This window comes from Dreissena polymorpha, chromosome 10, assembly GCF_020536995.1.
Source record: "Dreissena polymorpha isolate Duluth1 chromosome 10, UMN_Dpol_1.0, whole genome shotgun sequence".
Classification (NCBI taxonomy): Eukaryota; Metazoa; Mollusca; class Bivalvia; order Myida; family Dreissenidae; genus Dreissena; species Dreissena polymorpha.
The window spans coordinates 38212797-38226773 of NC_068364.1; the positions used below are offsets into that span (position 1 = coordinate 38212797).

General features: G+C 37.0%; 1 protein-coding gene across 1 annotated transcript in view; it reads right to left on the minus strand.

The window, feature by feature from the left end:
* Positions 1-2518: 2518 nt before the first annotated feature.
* The window catches only part of LOC127849056 (uncharacterized), a 41007-nt gene continuing 29548 nt past the window's right edge, over positions 2519-13977 (minus strand). The window contains exons 2-3 of the mRNA XM_052381779.1: positions 5739-5987; positions 2519-2709 (exon numbers count right to left, since the gene is read on the minus strand). Coding sequence (XP_052237739.1) covers positions 2519-2709; positions 5739-5987 — 440 coding nt within the window. The remainder of the gene's footprint in view (positions 2710-5738; positions 5988-13977) is intronic.

Here is a 13977-nt window from a genome sequence, read left to right on the forward strand (position 1 = left end):
CAGACATTTGGCGACATACATATCAAAATGAACATACGGACGGACGTTTGAAAGTGAGCAGGCAAGCTGCTGGACAGACTGACAAATGCAAGCTTTTTTGTTCTTGTAATATCCGGGTTTCAGTGATTAGGGCAAAAAGTTACGTAAACATCACTTTACAGTTTAAGTAAAGTTTAAGTAAAGATTGAGGTAGAAGTGCCTATCGGTATAGTTTATAGATTCTCCCATAAATAGGTTTCCACGTTATCCAAAGTATCAATTTTTACAGCATGTATAACGGGCATAAAGTTGAAGAACGTGTTGTATTGTGCTTATCATAACGTCCCCATGGCATTTAAAAAATCTTCATTTTTGAAGAATATCAATGATATTGATATTCGTAATAGTAATAAAAATAATAATAAAAATAAAAATTATAATAATAATAATAATTATTTTTATAATAATAATAATAATAATAATAATAAATATAATAATAATAATAATAATAATAATAATTATAATAATAATAATGATACTACTACTACTACTACTGCTACTACTACTACAACTACTACTACTACTACTACTACTACTACTACTACTACTACTACTACTACTACTACTACTACTACTACTACTACTACTACTACTACTACTATTATTATTATTATTATTATTATTATTATTATTATTATTAAAGTATTATTATTAGTAATGATTATAATAATAATGATAATAATACTAATAATAATACGATAATTTGTCCAAACAGTTTTAAATGCGCAAATTCTTGAACTGGTCCCTTTAGAATCAGTAGCGGATACAGATGCGGACGGCATTGGGATCTCCCTCTCAGAAGTTGCCCAGCCATTGCCTTTTATATTCACACAGATTAAAATAACACAAGACATGTGCACATACAGCACGGATGCCCCTGAAATCCGCTTATGTACCAACTAAACTTGTAAAAACAACAATCTGCTTTAAGTCAAAATTTGACGTTTGACATTAAAGGGTGACCTTGACGTTTGAAACAGGGAGTCAATAGTTACATTCTATGCGTCGTCTTATGATGGTTTACTTTTTTTCAAGTTATTTTAATCCATCAATATATGGCAAAGTTATGGCTACTTCAGCACTTGCAACATTGCCTCTATTCTCACTTTCTTAACGTAAACAATCCACTTCTTATGTTACATCAGCTCTTTCTCTACTAACAGCCAGCTATTCTTTACTTTCAACACCGCCTTTATCCTTAACTTAGACAATATCCTTCTTATGTTAAGCTCCTTCGCAAGTTACACCAGGTCGTCGGTGATGCTATCAGTTTCTTTGGCGTGCACTTTCTGCAAGCAGCACTGCTGTTCCGTACTCTTTCCACAACAGTGGAAAAACGAGTCCGACTGTTTCACAGACTCTCTACTTACTTACACAAACTCTTTCGTCTCCTACACCAACTGTTTTTGCATTAACAAACACCTTTTTTCTACTCAAACCAATAATTTCTGAGCTGACACCAATTGTTTTTGCACTTACACCAACTCACTCTCTCTACTTACACCAACTCATTGTACACTGACACCAACTGACTGTTCACTGACACAAACTATTATTTTACTGACTCCATATGATATACCATTTCAACATGAAACTTCTTGGGTGTTTATAAAGCAATGGAAAGAAGTGCCATGCACAAAAACCATAAGTCTGCACTTTCTTAACTAAGAGTTATATCCCTTTCTTGTTTTTGTATGATGTAACTGTTCAATGATATATCTCAGATACGCTACACGATTTTAACATGAAACTTCATGGGTGTGTAGATATCATTGAGGAGAATTGCAATTCATTAAAACAATAACCCTACACTTCAGTACTACCTTTTAAATATTACTCTACACTTTATGATTCTATTGTATATCATGGGTTTGCACCGTTCCATAAACAAAGTTATTTTGGCGTGGGGTATCAATTTAACGAATTTGCTTGTTTTCTACTTTATCCACTCTTTCTCTACGTACCGGTACACTATCTCTTCATAAATTTAACCAACTATTGCTCTACTTACACCAGCCATGTCTTTACTTTCATCATCGCCTTTATCTTTACGTCAAAAAGCTCTTTCTTAATGTAGAACATTATCATTTTTATGTTACATCAGCTAGTTTTCTGCCTTCTTACTTATCAGCTAGTTCTCTACCTTATTATGCTACATCAGCTAGTTCTCTACCTTATTATGCTACATCAGCAAGTTCTCTACCTTCTTATGTTATATCAGCTAGTTATCTACCTAACAACGCTATATCAGCTAGTTATCCGCCTTCTTATGTTACATCAGATAGTTTTCTACCTTTTTATGTTACATTGTACATCAGCTAGTTCTCTACCTTCGTATGTTACATCAGCCAGTTCTCTACCTCTTATGTTACATCAGCTAGTTCTCTATCTTTTCATGCTACATCAACTAGTTCTCTACATTCTTATGCTACATCAGCAAGTTCTCTACCTTCTTATGTTACATCAGCTCTTTCTCTACTTACACCAGTTCGTCGGTGATGCTTTCCGTTTCATCTGCGTGCTCTTTCTTCTGCGAGCAGCACTGCTGTTCCTTGCTCTTTCCACAACAGTGCACGAACGTGTCCGACTGGTTCGCCATGGGGCACACGAAACGCCCCAGGGTCACGCCCTTGTTGTGCAGAGTATTGTTGTTGAAACATATGGTCGGCTCTGAAAACAATTGAGCCGCGTTCTGAGAAAACTGGTCATAACGCATGTGCGTAAAGTGTAGGCCCAGTCCGCACAGGCTAATCAAGGGCGACTCTTCCCGCCGAAATTGGATTTTTGTTAAGAAGAGGCTTCATTTAAACGAAAAATGTCATAAAAGCGGAAAGTTTCGTCCCCGATTATCCTAGGCGGACTGCACATGCTAATCAGGGACGACACTTTACGCACATGCCTGAGCGCGGCTCATATATTAAAGCCAAAGAAATGATCGAAAATTTGTAACTATTTTAGTTACAGCGACATTGACCCTGGAGCGACTGGTCCCCAAAATTATGTCTGCCAGTAAGCTATGTGAGCATTTTATTTAAGAATAATACATCCATTCTAAATATTGTTGCTAAGCGAGCTTATTTGTCCCGTATCAAAACGCAGTAAAATATTCGAATCGTATGACTCACGATGCATTTTTTTCGGCGTTACTGTTTTACCAGGAGTTCACCTTCATGGACTTTTATCGACAGGCAATACAAAGTTGTAGAAAATTCAAAGTATTTAGTCGGACTCTTTTAATTTCTGTAATAGTACTGTGCATTTCAATAACATCTTTTCAGCGTTATGGAAACCTTAGTAGCTCGGGGACTTGGATTACTCGTGCATTTCCTTAATGCCGTTGCGACCTCGAGTTAAAAAGTGTTACGTATACATAACTCGGGCATTTCAGTAATGCCGTTGCGACCTCGAGTTAAAAAGTGTTACGTATACATAACTCGGGCATTTCCGTAATGCCGTTGCGATCTCGAGGTAAAAAGTGTTTCGTATACATAACTCGAGCATTTCCGTAATACCGTTGCGACCTCGAGTCAAAAAGTGTTACGTATACATAACTCGGGCATTTCCGTAATGCCGTTGCGATCTCGATTTAAAAAAGTGTTCCGTATACATAACTCGGGCATTTCCGTAATACCGTTGCGACCTCGAGTTAAAAAGTGTTACGTATACATAACTCAGGCATTTCCGTTGTGACCTCGAGTTACATAACTCGGGCATTTCCGTAATACCGTTGCGACCTCGAGTTGAAAAGTGCTACGTATTATGGTACGCCTATCGTAATTAAAACAGGTACACGGTGCTGTCCATTACGGAATCTCTCCGTGCACAGTGAATAAATTGCAGCAGGGTTTCTAAATAAAGCTGTCATTTATGTCCTGCGAACAATTCCAGTAAATTGGTTAAAGACAAAATTGTCAAGTGATGTCATGCAAATAGTTTGAATAAAGTGGTAACATATAAACGTGTCATGGGATGTCATGCATGTAGTTCCAGTAAAGTGGTTAGATACAAACGATAACGGAACTGGTATTAATTTGAGACTATTATTTCGGCACTCATAATTGTGTTCAATACGGTAGCTTTCGTATCATCAATAAGAAAGGAATATTTTCAATATCACTAATAACACGCGTTCTGATGAAACTGGGCATAATGCTTGTGCGTAAATTGTCATCCCAGATTAGCCTGTGCAGTTCGCACAGGCTTATCAGGGACAACACTTTCCACTTCATGACATTTTTCGTTTAAATGAAGTCTCTTCTTAGCAAATATCCAATTAAGGCGGAAAGTGTCGTCCCTGATTAGCCTATGCGGACTGCACAGGCTTATCTGGGACTACAATTTACGAACATGCATTATGCCCAGTGTTCTCAGAACAAAACATATCTTTAAAAAGACATATACGGGGTTGATGTTTTTGTGTGTCATTGGAAACGATCGTTACTTTAATCAATAAGATCAAAGAATATATGATTCATTTCGAGAATGAGTTTTTCTAAGCACTACTAAGCAACATTATATTTACATTCATTTAAATGAGGATGTAAGTAATTTACAATTTTATTTGATACCCTCCGAGATTGATAACGTCCAACAAACGCTTGTATTTAGTAACACAAGCTTCGCGATGAAGACGCGATGTGTCAACTCTATATATCCATTACCTCGTCCGCTACATGAATTTAAAATTGGTTCAGCACCTTGAAAAGTACCGTTGCATGACGTTGGTGTGCGATAACCATATGTATATATATGTTATTTATGAACGCCTTTTTTAAATCTTGATTTTAAAGAGACCTTTTCGCAGATTTTGGCATTTATTGAAGTGTGTCATTCATTGTTTTATATTGATAAAGGTAAACATTGGATCAAAAAAGCTCCAGTAAAAACAAGAATCTTTAAATTATTTAATCGTTTCGCGTTGCAAAGCAACGCGTTTATAATTTTCAGGTTTAGAAATCTCAAAAGATGCATATAATGGATTATATTTTAGAGCATGATTAATGTTCAGTATAACTGTTTTCTCATTTTTAATAACATACATACATAGAAAATTTGCGATTCTGAAACATGTTCTTAAATTTTATCAATGAACCAAAACGTGAAAAGTTCCCTTTAGTTTGCAAATTAAATATTTTATATTACATATGTTTCTTAGAGGACCATTTTTTGCGAAATGGCAGTGTAACCAAAATAAGGCTCCGATATTGACGTTGGAAATATTATTAATAGCATTACCGTTGGTTATTCTGAGTAAAATGCCAAACAAAAAAGATGCATTTCGACAGAGTGTTGTGTACATTGGGTTACATTCCATCAATTCCACAAATTTTCCAATAACAAGACAACTCATATATTTTAATAACAGCTACTATTAACTAAATTATGTTCTGTTTACATGCAATACTTAATTAGATTGCCACAGCAGCGGTTGTAACTAATTAGTGTCATATGAAGAACACAAGCACTAATTCTATGTAAGCCGCTCTCTAGGAAAATGGGTCTTAATGCATTTACGCAAGCTGTCGTCCCATATCAGCCTGTGAAATCCACACCGGCTAAGCATGGATGACAATGTTCCACCTTAACTGGATAAGAAGAAACATCCTTTAAACGATAAACATTATAACAGCGGAAGTGACGTCACTGATTAGCCTGTGCTGCCATGAACCATGAAATACACATAAGAATGTATCGCTTACCTTTGTCCGGATTGTCTGTGAACAGTTTTCGCTCCAGGTACTGTTTTGAGCCGTAGTATTTGTCACTGTACAGGTCATGCCACCACTGCGGTTTAGGCACCGACGTCGTGCTGACGTTGGCGTACTGCGTGACGTTCTCTGACGTCAGCGCGTCATCCGCCATCGTAACGTTACGTCTCTGACGTCGAGCGCTCGGGCCATCGTTGAAGGTATTGTGGACGTCACCGTTCCAGTCCAGGAAGGAGCAACCTGAAAGTAAGAAACAATTATCCCTTTGCATGCTGGGAAATTTGTCATCTGCTAATCTGTCGTCTGCTTAATTTCTAAAATTATCACTTTCTTCGATTTTTCTTCAAAGAATACTATCAGAATAGCAAACAGTTTGGATCCTGATAAGACGCCACGAACTGTGGCGTCTCATCTGGATCCAAACTGTTTGCAAAGGCCTTCAAAATTCGGTTCCAGCACTGAAAGAGTTAACAATTCTAACACGTGGGAAAACGGGTATTATGTCATATGCGACCAGCGTAGCTTCAGACTATAACGCGAACTTGCGCAGCCTAGGCAGGAGCTTCCCTGTCCTCTATAAGTCACGTGGTCTCATTCGCGTACATTAAGACTCCTCATTATAGAGTTCGGATGCAGAGGAATATTCGGGCGGTTCTCATGTAATTCCGTACAAATGTAGATATTTGCACTATGTGCTCAATGGGGGCGGTTGTTGAGGTTGACGATTGGCAGAGGTATGTGCACCTGGCAGTGATATATCGTCTAGAGCTTGTCACGAAATGTGAGTAGAATAACTTGGAGATATTGAATACGACAAACATCACCCAACCAAAAAAAAAAAACAACAAAGCAATAACAACAAAACACTACAAAAAATGATTATTTTTACAAAAAACAATAGTGAAATTTTTCTTAAGCTACAAAGTAAACTAACACAAATACATATTCAGATCGTGTTGAAATCGAAATAATTTTTATAATGGCTTCATTCTTGTTGTCAAACGTCCAGGTATTTGTTTTGGTCATGCTAATGTTATTTTATTAATGGCGCAAATGTATGCTTGCTCGGACGTTCGTCGGGATATAAATTTTAAGGTAGAATAGAATGCGCCGGACGCCTCATGATGTAATAACACTTTTGTTGCAGTCAAGTTGTAATAATCATTCTGCAATAACAAGTTGTACATGGGGCATAACTTCAGAAATGTTTAACGAAGGATAATAAACCTTGTACTTTCTCAACTCCCTTTAAAGCCACAGATCTTGAAATGAAATACATGGCATAGTAAATTTAAGTATAAATAAGAAACATATTTTATCTATGCCAATTAGAATATATCTGGTGGTAACAAGGTAGAAATCCGTCTCTTTTGCGCTTTGAAACTTAACAATAATCGCGTTTGTCGAAAATGGATGTATACGTCTAGAAATCCTACTGTCGGTTTTAAAAGCGGTACCGGTTGAAAAATAATAAATTACTTGTTAACTAGGCTATAGATTTAATTTTATCTATCTCAATAAAAATATATCTATTGGTTACAAAGTAGAAATCCATCTTTTTTGCGCTTTAAAACTTAAAAATAATCGTGTTTGTCGAAATGAACGTACACGTAAAGAAATTCTACTTTCGGTTTAAAATTAAACAGAATAATAAATTACTTGCTAACTAGGCTATAGGTTGAAGGACAATTTTGCACACTTTCAAATTGCATCTAGATGTATTGATTAACATGTGCTTAATTTCAAGGTGTGTGGCTTTAATAATGAAGAATGTATGCAAGTTTCACCGTTGCACGTTTAAAATTGTACTTCTTGTGAATTACTTAATTTACTTGTAATGTATTAGTTCTACGTGTGAAGTACTTGTTCCATGTTTGATGTACGTATTCTAATTTTGACGAAATGGTTCCGTTTGGAATGTACTTGTTGTACTTGTGACGTACTTTGTTTACGTTAGGTTGTTGCTTTACTTGCGATTTACTGTGTTTAAGACGTGAAATACTTGCTTAAATTGTGAAGCACTTCGTCAATTTTCGATATACTTGTCCAGCTTGTGAAGTGCTTGTTCCATTTTGTGACGTTCTTGCTTTACTCTCGAAGTACTTGCTTTACTTGTGAAGTACTTGCTTTACTTGTGATGTACTTGCTTTACTTGTGATGCGCTTGTTTTACTTGTGATATACTTGGTTGACTAGTCAGGTACTTGTTCACCTCCTGAATATTTGGTTTACTCGTGAACTACTTAGTCATATTATGAAGTTTTTACTCGCGATGTACGTGTTCTACGTGTGACGTACTTCGTGTAAAACGTAGATTTCTTGTTCTTCTTGTTATTTACTTTCTTTACTAGTGAATTACTTGTTCTACTTATGACGTACTTGGTTTAACACGTGGAATTCTTGTTATACTCGTCAAGTACTTGTTCTTCTCTTGCAGTAATTGTTTTACTTGCGACGCACTTGTTCTAGTTTTGACCTACTTGTGAAGTAATTCGTCTAGGTGTGATGTACATGTTCTACGTGGTATTTACATGATCTACTTGTGATATAATTCTTCTACAACTCAACTCAACTCAGTTTTTTAAGTAAATAAAGTCCGTTGGCCCAAAATACACAGTACTTGACACAAAAGATAACACATTTATGTAGTTCAAAACACATTATCTTAGTAACAAAATATATCAACGTATAATATTGTGTTCGTGTTACATTTAAAATACACATACAAACATAATTTCAATATTGTTTCATTATCTGTTTTGCTCATCAGATTATAAAAGTCATGTACAGTATTTCCACCCATATACCAGTTATATAGAACTTCTCTTCGGACCACGTCATATTTACTTCAGTGAAAAGAAAAAAACCCGCATAATCAATAATATATACATAATTATCGTTAAAGCAATAATTGGGATGTACATTTTCTACACGAAATGTACCTGTTCTCCTTGTGGGATAAATGTTCATCTTGTTATGTGTACTTGTTGTTCTTGTCATCTTCTTGTACGGTGTTGCACTATAATTATACTGTACGTATAGCGCTTCTAATGTTCTCTCCTATGTGATGTCTGATGCATGTAATTATTTCTAAGAAAATGGAGTTGGGACTATGATAAATTGAGAAAAAAGCTGGAGATGTCCGGTATTAAGTGCGCCAGTGTCAGCTATCGAGCCCTAAAGGAATGCCGTTTTTGTCTCTAACAGCCGTAATGTTCCTATTACATGCGCGTAGCTCACAGTTATGGCGTCAATTTACTCTAAAAGCCTAATAGAACGGAAATTAATTATGGACAAGAAATTGTTCATCGGTCATTGGTAATTTCTTAGAGGAAACGTTAGCTGCAAGTAATTCAAAGACATGTTGGATACCGCTGTTAGCAATTTCTGTTCAAATAAAAATATGCCAGTCTAGTCTTGTAAACAACAATTTTTGCGCAACTTCATGTCAAAAATTTATTTCTAACCCTATTAATAAAAAAATAATATCCGTATATGTTTTCAAAGCAATGTACACACACATTAATATCCGTATATGTTTTCAAAGCAATGTACAGAATTGTTTTTGATGAAGACATATTCTTTTGAATACTTTCTGTTTCTTTTATTTGTTATAAATATCGACATTTTCCTACGCACTATATGGCTTTCGGCAATATGTCGAGCCCGTATAATAACAAGATTACCGTGACCTTTGAACGTGACCTTTGAGCGTGACCTTTGAACTCCGGCCACGTGCATTCGGTGCAACGCGTCATGTAACAGTGTTGACAGTTGAAGAATAATATTTTAAAATTGCCGGTTGAATGAAAATATTCATGTCTGCTCAAAATCTATTTTGCCAAATTTTCAGCCTTTACCTTTTATTATGTCATTAACCTTTGAGCTGAGGACGCGGGTCTTGCATACAACATGTCAATACCAAACGTTGAACACGTGTGGAAAATTATGTACAACGTGTCAGAAAACTGTTGATGTTTAACTATTCGAAAGCTGCATGATGTCCACCTTTTGGCATCGACCTTTTATTATGTCCTTGATCTTTGATGGTGCCTAAATTTGATATGTCATTGACCTTTGATGCTACCCACATTTAAGCAGTGATCTTTATGTCCTTGACTTTTTTGTGATTGCCACATTTGAGCATTGACTTTTAATTATGTCAATTATCTTTGATGATGCCCACATTTAAGTAACGTTCTTTAAAGATAAAATTGACTTTTGAGGTGAGGGACACAGGTCGTTCGACAAGTCTGAATATTTGTGGTAAGGAACATTAAAATGTCATGATCAATAAAAAAGTTATAGTCCGGGCAAGAGCAGATGAGCAGACGCACGCATTAACGGACGGGCTCACGCTTGCACGCACATACACCAAACTGACAATGTGTCGGCTGTATCGACCTACGAAACAGACGATAATCGAGCCCAACAACAACAGCATCGAGGAAAAACAACAAAATACAATGGACTTACGGTTAAAGAAGTATAAATATATTGACATAGTCTTGTTATGTAAATAGTTCATTGGGACCGTCAATGATTGGGGGAAATCAATGTTTCACAGAGATTGCACGTACTACCATGCTTGGGAGCACAGACCCTAACAATTACAAGCAACATTTTAAGTATCTAGAAAGAAACATAAATATGCAATAACTGATGGATAATCACGAAACAATTTTCGATTTATCCGTAGATTATCAATGAGTTCGATGATTACTTATTTCTTCGTTAAAACACGATTGTCTTTGAATGCACGAACTTATAAAAATTTGCTAAACTGCTCAATAGAAAGTTAACAATAAAGTCTCAACGCATCGACCAGCGGAGTCGAATATGCCCGTCATATGAACCACGTTCTGAGAAAACTCGGCGTAATGCACGTGCGTAAAGCGTCGTCCCAGATTAGCATGTGCATTCCGCAAAGGCTAATCAGGGGCGACACTTTCCGCTTTTATGGTATTTTGAGTTTAAAGGAAGTCCCCCTTTACCGAAAATCAAGTATAGGCGGCAAGTGTCGTCCCTGATTAGCCTGTGCGGACTGCACAGGCTAATCTTGGATGACACTTTACGCACATGCATAAAGTTCAGTTTTCTCAGAACACGGCTCATATGTATAGAAAAAAATGGTCGTGATCCAGCTGATTAAAGCTTAAACGACAATAAACGGCCGTTAACGTTATTGTCCGTTAATATTTTTTCCAGCAACTTTGCGCAGATGATGTTTGAGAATTCGACGAATTACCGCTTTATTGTTATGTATCAATAGTTAAGAATATACCCACGTCGTTCGGATGCCACCATATTCCCTAGAAGTGCCTATGCTTACGTGTGGAACGAGCTATCGATCCGCCGCAGTCGTTGGGACGGTTAAATGTCAGACAGAAACTTACATTAATGTTTCATAAAGTTCGTACCGTGGGTTGCTTCCGCGTGTTTTGTCCACAGGTGTTGGGCGCGTAGCCAATTCACTGAAGATATTTTTTGACATATTGATAATGATTCAATGAATTGGCCACGCGCCCAACACCTGTGGTCTATTGAGCAAATAACAAAAACAGAACGAAAAAAAAACAGTGTAACGTAGGGGTCACTTTAGTGTCGCATGGTTGACCTATGGCGAGAACACTATCAATCGTGATACATCGACTATCTCCGGGATCCTCCGTAAGATAGGCAGATTTAAGCAACAAAATCGTCGGCTGATCCAGAGTGGCACACTATGTGAGTAAAAGCTACGTAATGTAAAATCATTTATTTTTGTTGACATTATATTTCGTTGTTTAAAAATGACTTTCGTAGACTCGTAAACTCGTTGATTTCTGATTTTGGAGAAAGAACCGAGAAATTTGCGTCGGTAGTTTTCCGAAGTGTTTTTGTTATAGTCATGGCTCGGTCAACATACAAAATCAATTTAACATCCTAGGAATAATTATAATTCTAAAGTACGGGGTGACTACATTCAGTCAAATCATTTGATATAATTTAAGTTTTATTAAATGTTCGTACGCAAAAGAGAATGGTTTAACAACTTCGGTTTGCGACATTATTGCTCTCATCCTACACGAGATATGACCCATTATTGCTCTCATCATACACGAGATATTCCCGGTTTGCGACATTATTGTTCTCATCCGACATGAGATATGGCCCATTATTGCTCTCATCATACACGAGATATTCCCGGTTTGCGACATTATTGTTCTCATCCTACATGAGATATGGCCCATTATTGCTCTCACCATACACGAGATATTCCCGGTTTGCGACATTATTGTTCTCATCCTACATGAGATATGGCCCATTATTGCTCTCACCACACACGAGATATTCCCGGTTTGCGACATTATTGTTCTTATCCTACATGAGATATGGCCCATTATTGCTCTCATCATACACGAGATATTCCCGGTTTGCGACATTATTGTTCTTATCCTACATGAGATATGGCCCATTATTGCTCTCATCATACACGAGATATTCCCGGTTTGCGACATTATTGTTCTCATCCGACATGAGATATGACCCATTATTGCTCTCATCATACACGAGATATTCCCGGTTTGCGACATTATTGTTCTCATCCGACATGAGATATGACCCATTATTGCTCTCATCATACACGAGATATTTCTGTTTGCGACGATATTGCTCTCATCCTACATGATATATGGCCCGGTTTGCGACATTATTTCTCTCATCCTACTTGAGATATGGCCCGTTTCGCGACATTTTTGCTCTAATCCTACAAGATATATTCCCGATTTGCAACATAACTGTTCTCATCTACCTGAGATATAGCCTGGTTTGCGATATTACTGTAATATTTTAATCTTTTGTGTTGCAGATAACTCAGGATTTGTTAAATAATACTTGATCGTACATGTTCCCTTCATTAAACTTAATTTGTGATTTCCCGAAGGAGTTTTTTGAATGTCAGGACTGACAGGCGGCTCATTCGAACCTTGATGTTATGAGTCGTGTACAAAGAAAACTGGGCATAATGCATGTGCGTCAAGTGTCGTCCCAGATTAGCCTGTGTAGTCCGCACAGGCTAATCAGGAACGACACTTTCCGCTTTTATGGTATTTTTCGTTTAAAGGAAGTCTCTTATTCACGAAAATCGAGTTTAGGTGGAAAGTGTCGTCCCTGATTAGCCTGTGCGGACTGCACAGGCTAATCTGGGACGACACTTTACGCACATGCATTATGCCCTGTTTTTCCAGAACGCGACTCTTATAGATTCTAGATAGATTGAGGTAGCTGTTCAATGAATTATGCACGGGTTGTGCTATAAACATCTGCGCGTTTCAAAGTAAATAGATGCACACATAATTCTGAATGTTTTTTGGATTTGGCTAATAATTTATTCAGTAATGTTACAGACTTGAAAATATTTTTCATATAACAACCGTGACGATCAATAATAAGCGTGAAATATCGATCTCTACAAAAGCTGTTCTACTACCGGTAATGGCCTTCGATGATAAGATTCCTGGAAAACGCGTAAAATATTGTTCATTCGATATATGAAACTTGTTCATTAGATATTTGAAACGCAATGCATTAGCGAAGCAAAAACATATGATATACCATTAACTTCTTCGATCCGTGGATTCGATCCGTGGAATGTTTCACAGTTGTCAGGAATAGTGAAATACATGTTTACTTTACACGGTGGTTACAAGAGGTCACTAATGGATCTGATTTTATTGTACAAAATGTCTAAACACGAAGTTCTCATGATGAGCTATGGTGGTCACCCAATGTCGGCGTCCATCGTCGTGCGTCGAGTGTCGTCAACTATTTGCCACATATGTCATCCACTTGGTAAGAAGGTTAACTTAATAATATGAGTCGTGTTCTGTGAAAACTGGGTAAAATGCATGTGCGTAACGTGTCGTCCCAGATTAGCCTGTGCAATTTGCACAGGCTTATCAGGGACGACACTTTCCGCTTTTATGACATTTTTCGTTTAAATGAAGTCTTTTCTTAGCAAAAGTCCAATTAAGGCGGAAAGTGTCGTGCATTATGCCCAGTTTTCTCAGAACACGACTCATATATCGGTGTGGTTTGAATCGGAGTCACCAATTAAATGTAAAAAGAGAATATTTTCGTGTTGTAAAATAAAGAAGAAGAGTATGAAGTGAACGTAGAAATCAATAAAAAAATGCATTTCATAAATGCTTCTCATAATTCTATGTTTATGTTTGGAATATCCGCCAAAT